The 13,153-nt window shown below is 49.3% G+C and overlaps 1 protein-coding gene across 1 annotated transcript in view; it reads left to right on the forward strand.

Annotated features, from left to right (window-relative positions):
• The window catches only part of GARS1 (glycyl-tRNA synthetase 1), a 35,551-nt gene extending 28,860 nt beyond the window's left edge, over positions 1-6,691 (forward strand). The window contains exons 14-17 of the mRNA XM_084620957.1: positions 1,191-1,300; positions 2,400-2,493; positions 3,781-3,971; positions 6,377-6,691. Of these exons, the coding sequence (XP_084477083.1) occupies positions 1,191-1,300; positions 2,400-2,493; positions 3,781-3,971; positions 6,377-6,517 (536 nt within the window). The 3' untranslated portion in view covers positions 6,518-6,691. The remainder of the gene's footprint in view (positions 1-1,190; positions 1,301-2,399; positions 2,494-3,780; positions 3,972-6,376) is intronic.
• Positions 6,692-13,153: the final 6,462 nt, after the last annotated feature.

Genomic DNA, 13,153 nt, shown 5'->3' on the forward strand with positions numbered 1-13,153 from the left:
TTAGTCAGAAGTTTGCAGGGTGCCTGCCCTCACTGCAGGCTGCCAAGCAGGTGGCTGGGGATCCCAGGGGACATATCACTTTGGAAATACCGTGTGTCTGAAAGGAAATATTGCAGGATTTCAGTTCTGCAACGTTTTGGGGGGATTTGGCTTCGTCCCAGTTTTTTCCAAAATCTTGACAACTTTTGTGGAAGTGAACTTTGTTTTGCCAGCCAGTTCTGTTAGTGACTTGACTAAGGCCACATGGGAAGTCTGTGGTCGAGTTAGAGATTTAACCCATTTTCTAACCCAGAGATCCAGGTAGGCATCCTAACCACTAGACCATCATCCTTCCTCAGCTTTTTTTAATCACTTACGAGCCAAGATTCAGAGTACTTCCTGTTAGGTGCAGAGTATCCTTAACTCTTACTCTGCCTCAGAGACCTACGCAATCTGCAGGCATTAGCAAGGTCTCTAAGTGCCTGTCAGTCAGTGGTAGAAAGTAACTACACTCATAGTCCATCTCCATTTTATTATCTCAGAGCAGTCAGCTGGAGTTTTGGTTGCTGGTCACTTAATTTGTATTAGTACAGACTCAGAGTTCAGCTTATCCATGGCTGGAAGGGGAGGCATAGCCAGAATGAAGGAATCTAATGTTCTGTATCCATGTTCCATAGGGCTGTGGCTCTTAGAAACAAATTAAAAATGGCGTAAGATGTCCTGTGAATATAATCCCGGTGGGAGACGGTGTTGTGCCACAATGGCTGGCAGAGCAGCACTGGCCTGTTTCACAGAACAGTTGTTGTTCTAACCAGTGAAGATGGGAACACGAGGCTAGTACATCAGAAGTGGCTTTTCAGCATATAAACAAAATAGCATTGCCACTTAGAAGCATACAAGCTGGTTCCAGAAACTAACAAACTCTTAACTTCTCAATTTGTCTGCCAAGGCTTTCTCTAAAATGCTGTGCCGTCTCCCCCTCTCCTTTGCTCAGACAACTAGATTCATACTAAAACGATAGCACCCTTATCAGTATGTGTCGTCCAAATCTTGATCTCCAAGTATTCCCATTGGAAGCAGAGCTATTTAAACCCATCTCTTTATACATTCACCTGCAGTAAATCCAGACCTGTGTGAAGGAGTGCAGGTTCAATCAAGTAACTGTGCTTTTGTAAACTGCCTTTCTGAATGCAGTGTGTTTTGTGCTCTAGTGGAAGAAATAGTCCCGAATGTGATTGAGCCCTCATTCGGAATTGGAAGGATCATGTATACGGTGTTTGAACACACATTCCATGTCCGGGAGGGAGATGAACAACGAACGGTGAGCCTTCATGCGTCTTCGGGTTGGTTGAGAAGCAGCTGTGGGCATTTGATTCCATACCTTGAAATACAAAACAGATCTGGGAAACCCCTGTTAGGTCAACTCGTTCCTCTCCCTACCACGGCCGGTGCGAGTTGTGCCAAGGCACTTACAATTATCTGGGATGGTTTGCACTCACCGTACTACTTTGGAGGGGAGGACTTCCTTTTCCCTGTGGGCTGAAACTTGGCAGGTCTCCCTCGAGGGGAGTGAAGTCCTTTTAAGTGGTTTGTCTGTGCTTTTGCCATCTCAGTACCATGCAGGCATCCTCACGATCCTGGCTTGAGACCTCCCTGCAACTGAGGTCAGAGGGAAAGAGTGCATGTTCTAGGTCAGACTGGTGGTGTCCGTGATGCCCAAACTGCAATCCAAGGAGCACTCACTGGTGGCCCATGGAGAGCAATGTAGCACTTGGTGCCAGCCCCCTTTCCTTGTTTCCCACGGCTACGTTTTTTTTTAATGAAGCTACATTTCTTTTCCAGCTGAGGTTGCTACTGTGATGGGATTACAAGTCGGGGCTGGAGGCGGGAGAGATGGTCTGTTATCTAGTCTCTGTTAAGATGTGATCCACCTGTGCAGATTCTTGGGAACCTGTGCTGTGTGCAGTAGGAAGGGAGGGATGGGGTAAGATGAGAGCATGAAGGCTGGGGAAAGAATCTTACTCCAATTCCCCTCCCTTTGGAATGATGTTTTTTGTTAACTTTGTTAATAATGAACTAAATCTCAGAACTATTTACAGCCATACTCCCTATCTGAATCAAGTCTCTGTTTGAATTGGAGAGGGGGTCTGCTAGATCCTAAGCACCACCATCCAGGGAGATGCATTGGGACTAAATATTTTAGTCCCCCCACACCTTTGTTTTCAGGGGTTTTGGGCGAAACATGCCTTTACCTCTGAAGCTTTAATGATGTACAGAGGGCCAGCTCCTCTGCTGGAAGAAATTGGCCTAGCTCTACTGATTTCACTGGAGCTGTGCTGACTTACCCCAGCTAAGAACCTGGCACAGATTGTAGCTGCTTAATAATTAAACTCGTGTTTATTTTGACTGTATTTGTGTAGTTCTTCAGCTTCCCGGCTGTTGTAGCACCCTTCAAATGCTCTGTCCTTCCTCTGAGCCAGAATCAGGAATTCATGCCTTTCGTCAAGGAGCTATGTGAGTAAATGCAGCGCCGCGGATACCCACATGACCATGGATTGGAAAGATGTGGTGGGGGGGTGGAAATTAAGAGTGGGGGGGGTCTTTTAATGATGCTTGTTTATGCCAAAGGTAGTAGCATGCACCTGAGGTAGGGAGAACTCCAAAGCTTTCAGCATCTTCTGCCATTGGAGACCTCTGCATTGATGTGAACCAGCCTTGCAAATTTATCATATAAACTTATCAGCTTAGGTACAAAATATGCTCCTTTGCTCTTTACCGTGAGTCCTAATGAAAAAACTGTTGTTTACCTGCATGTCAAAAAATGTGACTCACCCTGCCCATGGAATGGCTGCGGTGAGTAGTGTGTTTGTTGCTTAGAGCAGGACAGGAGCCCAGACTGCTGCGTCCTGTTCCCAGCTCAGCCACTTACTTGCCATGTAGCCTCTGAATAAAACCTAGACCTCCTTGTGCCCAGCCCTGGGCTTTAGTTTCAAAGGTAGCCCTTCCCCTCTGGTATGTCAAAGCACTTTGCAAAGTAGTGCGAGAGAGCACAGTAGCAATCGCTGTGTAAGTCGGTGGAACAGCCGTGAGGTCCCACAATGTTAGAATCAGGGCTTGCTTGGAGCTTTTGTTTTCAGCTCTTTGAGATAACCTGTCTGGGCCCAGACACTGAGATGAACCGGTTCTTTAGTTAGTGTTTCGCTGCAAGACCTTTAATGTCAGGCTTGAGAGACCCTTGATTCGGTGTCCTCTTTCAGAAGACTTAGCAATGCACGATAGAGTGCTAACCCTGCACTATAGTGTCTGCATGGTGTGGGTATGAGCCTGAACCCTGGTGTGGGCCTCGAACCCGAATCCTTCTGTCTCAATAAAGTCACTTCTTACTTTCTAGCCCCCAAAGACATGCAGCCTCCCCCTAATTATTACTAATGTTGTACCCGAATTGCGCTAGGTGCTTTATAGGCATAGAATAAGGAGCAATCCTTACCCCGAGGAGCTTAAAACATAAGGGCCAGAATCTCCCACCCTGGCTTCGTGGGCAGCCCCACTGACCTCAGAGGGACTGACTGCAGCCAGGTGGCGACACAGGACCCTGTGTGAACAACTTCCAGTTAAGAGTTGGGCTGAGCAGCAAATAACTGGCGTGGGGAGTGGTTTTGGGTCCGCCTTGCTGGGACAGTAATGCCTGTCCATTGGTACTCCCCTCACCCTTTTCTATTTATCACCCTGTGGGTCTGAGTCCTTCTGATCCTCCAGCCCAGCCGGGCTGTTGCTAATCCTGGGAATCTCCGCTTCTTCCAGCTGAGGCGCTCACCAGGAACGGCATCTCCCACAAAGTGGACGATTCCTCCGGCTCCATTGGCCGGCGCTATGCCAGGACCGACGAGATCGGCGTGGCTTTCGGCATCACGATAGACTTCGACACGGTGAACAAGGTGCCTCACACAGCCACTCTAAGGGACCGTGACTCCATGCGTCAGATACGAGCCGAGGTAAAATGCCTGCACGTGTGTTAGGGAAGGAGTTAAATGTATGTAACTAGCACAGGGGCTGGGCCTGTTGCCTCTGAACCTGTGGGCATACTGGCCTTGGTGTGAGCCATGTACAATCCATGTGTTCTGAAGGTGAGGGGTATTCTCACCAGCCTGCCAGTGAAATGAACTGAGGAGTTACTTTCAACAGCCAGAGGGAGGGGTCACCCCTAAAGGAGCCTTGAGCCATTTAGGCACCTGCTAGAAGGCCAGCCTGCTGACTGCGAGTGTGTGCCCTTGTGGGTGTAGTTGCTGACTTGTATATGTAGCACTAAGCTGTCCCCCAGACAATCCTGTGGTGACCTGTCACTGGGGGAAGTAGGCCTCCTTGGGGCCTCAGCATGGTGTCTCCATGGGCTGTGACATACAAGTGACCACCTTGGACCCTCTCCTTCTGGTGAACTAACCCCTGTGGCCTCTTGAGGTGCTTTAAAAGCCCAGTTTTCACTTGCTCAGACAGACTTTTCAAGTGACAGCTGATCTGACTGCCAGGGGGACTGGGCTAGCTGTACCTCTGACCCCGCGGGTTTCTTGCCCTTAGTCCTCTCAGGGAGGAATCTCACAGTCCTTGCACTCAGAGCAGGAGCTGGATACGCCGACCTGGGTGCATCAGCCGCTTACCGCCCTGCAGGTCTGACTGGGTTTCAGTTAGTGATACTGACCAACAGCATTTTTGAAATGCAGGATTTTTATTCAGCATTTGGAACAAAATATTAGAGAAAAGAGATTTTCAAACAGTCAACGCACGTAGCTAGTCACAAGCTAAGGGTTTATCTACGTGGGGAGATTTACCAGCAGACCTATGCTGGTGCAGTTATACTGCAGTAGTTACCAGTATAACTATAGCAGTGAAACTATGCCAGTATAGTTCTGCTGGTAAATTTCCCTGCGTAGACAAGCCCTTGATTACATAGGATGACTCCTCGAAGTATAGGCGCAGAACAGAACCAATGTACATTCTCCCAGCAAGCCCAGATTTTCCTCTCTCTCCGTGGGAGTCTGTCGGGGTCGGTCTACGCTGCAGATGCTACAGCGGTGCGGCTGGGCCACTGTAGGGCCACAGTGTAAACACTTGCTACAACGACAGAAGGGGGTTTTCTGTCACTGCAGTGATTCCAGCCCCTTGAGAGGCGGTAGCTAGGCTGCCAGAAGAATTCTTCTGTCAACGTAACCTTGTCTATACTGGGGCTTAGCTTGGCTTAACTACATCTCTCTGGGTCGATCTAGGGTTTAGATGTAGACCAGGCCTGGGGGGTCTCATCAAACTAGTTTGGATGCTGCCCAGGAGAGTGGGCTAGAGCCCTTAAAGCTATTTGCTCTTAATTGCCCTTAGTGCAAGCTGTTAAGTGGCTGTTAGAAAGGTTCTCCTCCCCCTTCCTTAGGTGGGTAGGCTCAGCTCCCCAGACCGCTCCTGTGATGAAATAGCCATCCCCTGCTATGGTACAGACACACCCGACACAGCTGCAGTCAATACTGCTAATCATTCAAGAGCACCCAGGTGATGGTCACTGTGACATCCTTGGGGTTCTCCAGAAGGAAGGGAGCCAAAATGGTGGCTACAGATGATGTGGGGACACTCGTGCTCCTGCAGTGGAGGAGTCTCCTGGTGGTCACACGCCAAAAGGAGACGGCCCTGCATGCATTGTGAAGAGCAATATCTTGTTGGGCCCCTCATACAAGCATCACAGTAGCTGTCCTGGGCCTGGTCCAAAGACCATCGAAGATGCTGGAATGACTCCCATTGATTTCAATGAGTGCTGGCCCCAGTGTGACTAGTAGGTCTGATTTTTTTCCCATTGAACCTTCAGTCAATTCACACATAGTCTCTGTGGCTCTTAAACTCTGCCCCATGATCACACACTCTCAATAGCAGAGAGAAAACTCAGCAGATCCTGAGGCAGCCACTGTTTGTGCTCATCTTACAGTGCCCCAGAGCCTGTCCAAATCCCCTGCTTGCAGGTTCATTTGGACCAGTACATTCTTCTCTGCCTGTCCCAAGGTGGTGTGTGACATTGCCAGGTGCCCCTGTGCTCCGCCCAAGTGACAGCTGCATTTCACTAGTGAATCCCCATGCTATGAGTAGTTGACCAATATTCGCTACAGTGAAAAGTGATCTAGAATCAAAATGCCCTGTTGCTTGGAGACCCAATGACTTGATGTCCCAGTGGGTGATGAAGAATTTATGGCTGTAAAAATATTACATGAAAATGTTGGACAGATCTGCTCTCACCAGACTGAGACAGTTGATGGCGTTTGTATTTGTAATACAGTGTTAAACATTATCCATGTACCCATAGGATGAAAGAAGTCAACTTAGTGGTTGTGTGGCCTCATGTCTTGCCTCTTTCTGTACACTCTCCTCCTAGGTCTCTGAACTTCCTACCATAATCCGGGACCTGGCAAATGGTTGCCTAACTTGGGCTGCCGTGGAGGCAAAGTATCCACTCTTTGAGGGACAAGAGACTGGCAAAAAGGAGATAATAGAGGAAGACAATTACCTGAAATAAGCCCCATATGATGTCCACTTTTTACTGTTCATGTTAATATGAAATAAACTATCATGTGTATTATTCAAAGCTGCATTGTTTGTGCACCCAGGGACTATGTTTTTTCCTCAGTTGCTGCCTGATTTTAACTTTAAACTGAAATAATGGCAATTAAAGGTGTTATGAATAAAACTGCCCATTGCCTTTGCTTGCTTTTCCATCTTCCAGCCCTTTGACTTTATCAGCCACCGTGTGTGTTGGTTCTTGGGGGTCCAAACGAAAATTGTGGGTGCACAAAAGAAGGCTGATCCAGTCTTTAGACATGAGTTCAAGCCCTTGCTTCTACCATAGATTCCAGTGTGATTTTGGACAAGTTACTGTGTACCTCACTTCCCGTTCTGTAAAATGGGGGTGTGAGGATAAATACATTAAAGTACGAGGCGCTCAGTTATTTCGGGGGATATAAGTACCTCAGACAGACAGGTGTGGGCTGAATTTGGCCTTGTGTCCAGAAGGAACTCCTTCACCCTTTCTGGAGAGAGAAATACAAGTCTATTGGGTTGGTGGCAGGCATGGTTATTTCTGAGACTCCATGGGATACCGCGTAGCCTCAAGCCACCAAGCCTAACCTTTAATAGCGGTGCTTTGCACGCGCCTGCTGGAGAGCTTAACAAGCTTCGTATCTCAGGTTAAGTGTCATTACTCCCGCTAGCCTTGCACAGCCAACACTGCTAAGCAAGAGAGTTGAATTGTTTCTTGTACAACAGAGGGCTTGATTTGCCCCAATTGCTGTGAATGGCAATACTCCCGCTGACATCAGCGGCACAGGGTTAGGTGTTCACAGCATGGTTTACTAAGTGTCAGTTACACCGGTCCGGCCCCATTGACGGTAATAAGGCTGCACAGATGTCAGAGGCCCTGCTTTAGCCTGCAGAACCATTACCCGTGCGGACGACGCACCAAGGGGAAATAAATCCGCTTGGCTGCTGGAGAACAAGCAGAGTGCAGCCCTGGCAGTTAGTAAACATCTTTTCACATGGAAACTGAGCCAGGCCAGAGGCTTTTCCCATCCCTCAAATACTTTTGGGAGAGTGAAATTTTGTCCCCTCTCAAGTAGGGCCAAAAAATGAATCTAAACAATATTCACAAACTGAACTGGAACTTCTTGTTTCGGTCAATCAAACCATCATTTGATTTCACCCTTTTTTCTTCCATTGGTATTTTCAGTCTAGTTAGCTTTGATTTTGAAACAAGAAGTCATTACACCAGAAGTTTTCATTTAAAAAAATGTCAACACACTTTGACAACTGACATTTTTCAACATTTTTTGTTTTGGAAATTTATCAAAATGGACCCCGTTCCTGAACAGTCTCAGGTTTGACTAATCAGTATCTGACAAATGATTTGTGGGAAAAATTCCCGAACAGCTCTATAAAGCAAGCACACGACAGGGCAGTGAGCGTAAAACCGCACAATGCCAGCTCTGCTCTGAAAACGGCTCTGAGGTTACCCAGATAACCTTTAACTCTTCTCTAATACCAACACCTTGAGACAAGTCAGCACTTCAAGCTAGTTGCTCAGCCTGTGGGTCACAAACAGGTTTCAGATGGTTGCAACTACCCTGCCCTTCTCATACTGCTAAACACGAGAGAGGCCTTAGTATGGAAAAGGCAGAGAACCACAGATCTAAATCACCCATTATCCATCTACCACAGGTTCACTTCAGCAGAGACTGACAGAAGGGTGGAATTCTGCTAACAGTATTGGCTGAGCAGAGACTCCCCTTATTTACAGCAATATACAGAGCAAAGATGCACTTCACCAATTTCTAATTAGATGCAGCATATTGAAGGCCATTCACAACAATTGCGTGCCATTGACTGCAAAAACAGCATAAGATGCAGCTAGTATTATGTACTGAGACTGTGACAATGAGCCACGATGCTGGAAAGAGCAAAGGTTAGAGCAGTGACAAACTATGGTGTGTGAGACAGGAAGTTACTTTACCAATACGCTGACTTTCCAAATCCAAGTTGTCCCCAGCGGGAGGGTGGCATTTTTTTTAAGCCCAAAGAAAGTCTTTGATCTGAAACGAACATATCTTACAAAAGATGGGAGATGGGCATCCCACGGGGAGCAGAGTTAAGGATGTTTGGGTGAACAAAACAGTGTTTCCATATGAGGGCACCTGAATTCTGCAGAGCCTAAGACCTCCATAGCCTCCCTGGCTGTTTTCCCAAGCTTGATCCTCCGAGCTCCATACCTTGACTCCTCCCACCTGTGGACTGTTTACTGGGCTCTGTATATCTATAGGAACCATCGTTCCTGATGTGGATTTTGTATGGACTTCAGAAATAGTCTGCAAGAAGCACTCATCCAGCCATGGTAGCTGGGGAGGAGACAACTTGGGCAGATTATAGGGGCTGTTAGTGCCAGGAATTCTGAGCTGTGGTAAACAGGCTAATCGATAACCTTCAGGCTTTTGCTGTTACACCTTAAAAGTCTGCAGACACCTGACACCCACCCTGCAATTCCTGATTCCCCATCAGATAGCTTCCCAGCTATCTAACTCTGCTCCCACATCTCACAGCTGCTCCTGGGCACCAGAGCTTTTAAACAAAATCTCATTTGAACTTTCTAGGAAAAACCACATTTGAGCTAACAAAACCAAAACCCCACTACGCCCTGGAAGAATTTTCACATCGAGATAAATATTTTTCTTCTTTTGGCCTGACTTCCCACCTCTCACAAACAGCTCAGCTTTAGGCAAGACATTGCTCACTTGACCACATGTAAAACCTGGAGTAGAAGAGAACTTTATTGAACATAGAATAGGAGCAGCCAAAGCTGGGCTTGTCAACATGATGGAAGCATCAGTTCTCAGAAGCAGACCTCTCATGCAGCTGAGTTAAATTTCCTAAGGTTCCCATATTGCAGGGAGTTGATTATAGTATAAAAACCAATAGGGTGTGTCAAGGCTGATTCCCCACTGTGGCACTTCAAGTGCAGAAGGTGGGGACCCACAAGGATTTTAAAAATTAATACTGGCGACTCCAGGCTTGTATTAAACTCCCAAGGTTACAGCTTTTCTCTGACCTTGGATTGGTAGATGCTGCCGCCACCCAAGTGCAAAAAAACCCCTTTTTGGAACCCAGGAAGGTGAACTTGGGAATTCCTTCCTGTGGGGTACCCTCAAGCCCTTTCACCCCCACTCCGGGAAAGAGCAGAGAAAGAAAACAAAGGAAATCAGCCGTTGCCCCCAGCTAATTAAACAACATGGGCACAAACCTCTTAGGACACAAAAATCCAATCCTGTTAAAAAGGTAAATTTTATTAAAAACCGGACCCTCACTAGCACGCGGGATTTGGGATCCATGCGTGGTACCGCGTTAACGTGGAGACCGTGTTAAAGTGAATTACAATTAAAGTAATTACATCTGGGATCCATGGCCCCGACAGCGTTATATGCGAATTCGCGCTATATAGACGGGTGTTCTAGCGAGGGTCCACGGTACATCTGGAAATCAGGCTTTTGCTAGATTTATAAAAAAAAAACCCCACTTACAAAATTTCAACATCAAGAATAACCTTCTTGAGGTCCAGCTTAAAGGTTACAGGCAAAACAAACGCATCTGGGGTTAGCACAGAGGAGTCCACGAGCCAATAAAAAATAAACAAACAAACCTAATCACGTCTTCCTAGACATTTTCTGATTTATGCGGAGGTTTTAGGCATGAGCGGATGAGTCTTACGGCATAGTCCCAGCCCTGACTCAGCTCTGTCCCCTCTCTCCGGAGAGCAAAAACGGACAAAGGGAAGGTTTTTCCCAAGTTTAAAAAGTTCTAGCCCTCCCATTGGCTCTTATGGTCAGGTGCTCACTCACTTCCTTTTACCTGGGGACTTTTTTAACGCTTTACAGGTAAAGCAAGCAGAGAACAGCCACTAAGAGGGATTTTATAGCTACTGGCTGGCGGGGTGTCCCTAAAAGGGAGCTCCCCCCCCCACCTTCATTTATCACAGGGTGGGATTTAGGGGAAAAAAGCCTATAGGACAGGGGTGGGCAAACTGCGGCCCGTGGGCCAGATCCAGCCCCTCAGGGCTCTGCATCCCGCACACAGGATTGGCACCGCTGCGGGCTCCGCGCCCCTCCACCCGGCGGCCGCCCCGCGTCCCTGCAACCCCGGGTTGGGGTGGGGCCGCAGAGCGCTCCGCACACTGCTCTTGCCTGTGGGTACCTCCCCCGAAGCGCCCATTGGCCAGGAACGGGTTGCTGCGGCCAATGGGAGCTTTGGGGGAGGTACCCACAAGCGCAGGAAACACAGGGAGCCCTGGGCTCCTCCCTCCTGCAGGGGCAGCGCAGGGACGTGGTGCCGGCAGCTTCCCGGAGCGGCGCGGGGCTGGAGCAAGCGTGCAGGGAGCCTGCCCTGGCCCCGGTGCGGGCCGCTGCCACCCCACAGCCGCTCTAGGTAAGCGGCGCCAGGCTGGAGCCTGAGCCCCTCCTGCATCCCGTGCCCCAGCTCCCTGCCCTGAGCCCCCTGCCGCATCCCACAGCCCCTCTGCACCCCAACTCCCTGCCCTGAGCCCCTGCTGCATCCCACAGCCCTTCTGCACCCCAGCTCCCTGCCCTGAGCCCCCTGCCGCATCCTGCACCCCAGCTCCCTGCTGCATCCCACAGCCCCTCTGCACCCCAGCTCCCTGCCCTGAGCCCTCGCCGCATCCCACACCCCCTCTGCACCCCAGCTCCCTGCCCTGAGCCCCTGCTGCATCCCACAGCCCTTCTGCACCCCAGCTCCCTGCCCTGAGCCCCCTGCCGCATCCCGCACCCCAGCTCCCTGCTGCATCCCACAGCCCCTCTGCACCCCAGCTCCCTGCCCTGAGCCCTCGCCGCATCCCACACCCCCTCTGCACCCCAGCTCCCTGCCCTGAGCCCCCTGCTGCATCCCACACCCCCTCTGCACCCCAGCTCCCTGCCCTGAGCCCCCGCCGCATCCCACACCCCCTCTGCACCCCAGCTCCCTGCCCTGAGCCCCTTCTTGCACCCCACACCCCTCCTGCAGTCCAACTCCCTGCTCTGAGCCCCTGCCGCATCCCACACCCCTCCTGCACCTCAACCCCCTGCCAGAGCCCCCTCCCGCTCTCCACACCCCACCTGCACCCTAACCCCCTTCTGTGAGTCCCCTCATACAGCCCGCACCCCTCCTCTGCCCCAACTCCTTGCCCTGAGCCCCTTCCTGCACACCACACCCCCTCCCACACCCCACACTCCGCCCCTGTACCCCAACCCCCTGCCCTGGCCCTGAAAGCAATTTCCCCACCCAGATGTGGCCCTCGGGCCAAAAAGTTTGCCCACCCCTGCTATAGGACATAGCAGCACAAGTCCCACTGACTTTCATAGGACTTGTGATCCTAAGCGAAACGCCAGAACATTAACAATACAGGGACTACCGTGTCATCTGAGGGCACCGAGAATTAAGTTTTCCCTGCCGTATGTTCCTTTCATGAAGCGTGGGGGAAGGAGACAAGCCACCAGGAGCATGTGTCTAAATGCTTTTGCTGCAATGCTTGGAGGACATGGGGAAACAGCACAGATAGCAGGGCAGCCCGACATTTGTGCATTGCTGAGGCTGTTTAACAAGGCACAGCAGGTTAGGACAAGTGTCCAAAGTCTGGATTATTTCATGACTTTAATGGATGAGGCCAACATTTTCCAAAGGGACTGACTATTCTGGATGGCTTCTTGTTTTGGGTGCCCAGCTTGATGCACCTAAAAGGAGCCTGATTTCTGCAGCACAAGTGCTTAGCACTTTCTGAGAATCAGACCCCTTGAAAACGTCTCAAATCGGGCACCCAATATCACAAGTCACTTTGGAAGATTTTGGCCAGCAGCCTCAGGGCCCCTTGAGCACTATGCCAGGGCCTCAGTTTACTGCTGATGGTGAAAGAAAAGCACCATCTACTGAAACACTCACCTCCTGCTTTGTAGGGCAGCAGTCGCAGTGCTATACTTAAACCTACAGCCAATAGCAGAGTTGTGAGACTAGGTACAGGGCCAAATGCAAAAAGCAAAGAAACCTGGCATGTCAGGGTTCCCTCCCCACTCTGAACTCTGGGGTACAGATGTGGAGACCCGCATGAAAGACCCCCTACAATTATATTCCACCAGTTTAGGTTAAAAACTTCCCCAAGGCACAAATTCCTTTCCTCGTCCTTGGACAGTATTGTTGCCACCACCAAGTGGTTTAAACAAACATTCAGGAAGGGGCCACTTGGAGCCCTATCCCCCCAAAAATATCACCCCAAGCCCTTTCACCCCCCTTTCCTGGGGAAGCTTGAGAATAATATACCAACCAATAGGTTAACAAAGTGGGCACAGACCAAATCCCTGGTTTTATGACACTGAAAATCAATCAGGTTCTTAAAAGAAGACTTATTTTTTTTAAAAAGTAAAAGAATCACACCTGCAAAATCAGGATGGAAGGTAACTTTACAGGGTAAGTAAAAGAGTTAGTCCCCTCTGACTCCGCTTCCCAGTTACACCACAGGAATAAAATTACCTCTTAGCCCAGGGAAAATTCACAAGCTAAAACAAAAGATAATCTAATGCATTTCCTTGCTATTACTTACAATTACTGTAATTTTAGATGTATCATTTCGGGA

This window comes from Lepidochelys olivacea, assembly GCF_965140295.1.
Source record: "Lepidochelys olivacea isolate rLepOli2 genome assembly, chromosome: 2".
Taxonomy (NCBI): domain Eukaryota; kingdom Metazoa; phylum Chordata; order Testudines; family Cheloniidae; genus Lepidochelys; species Lepidochelys olivacea.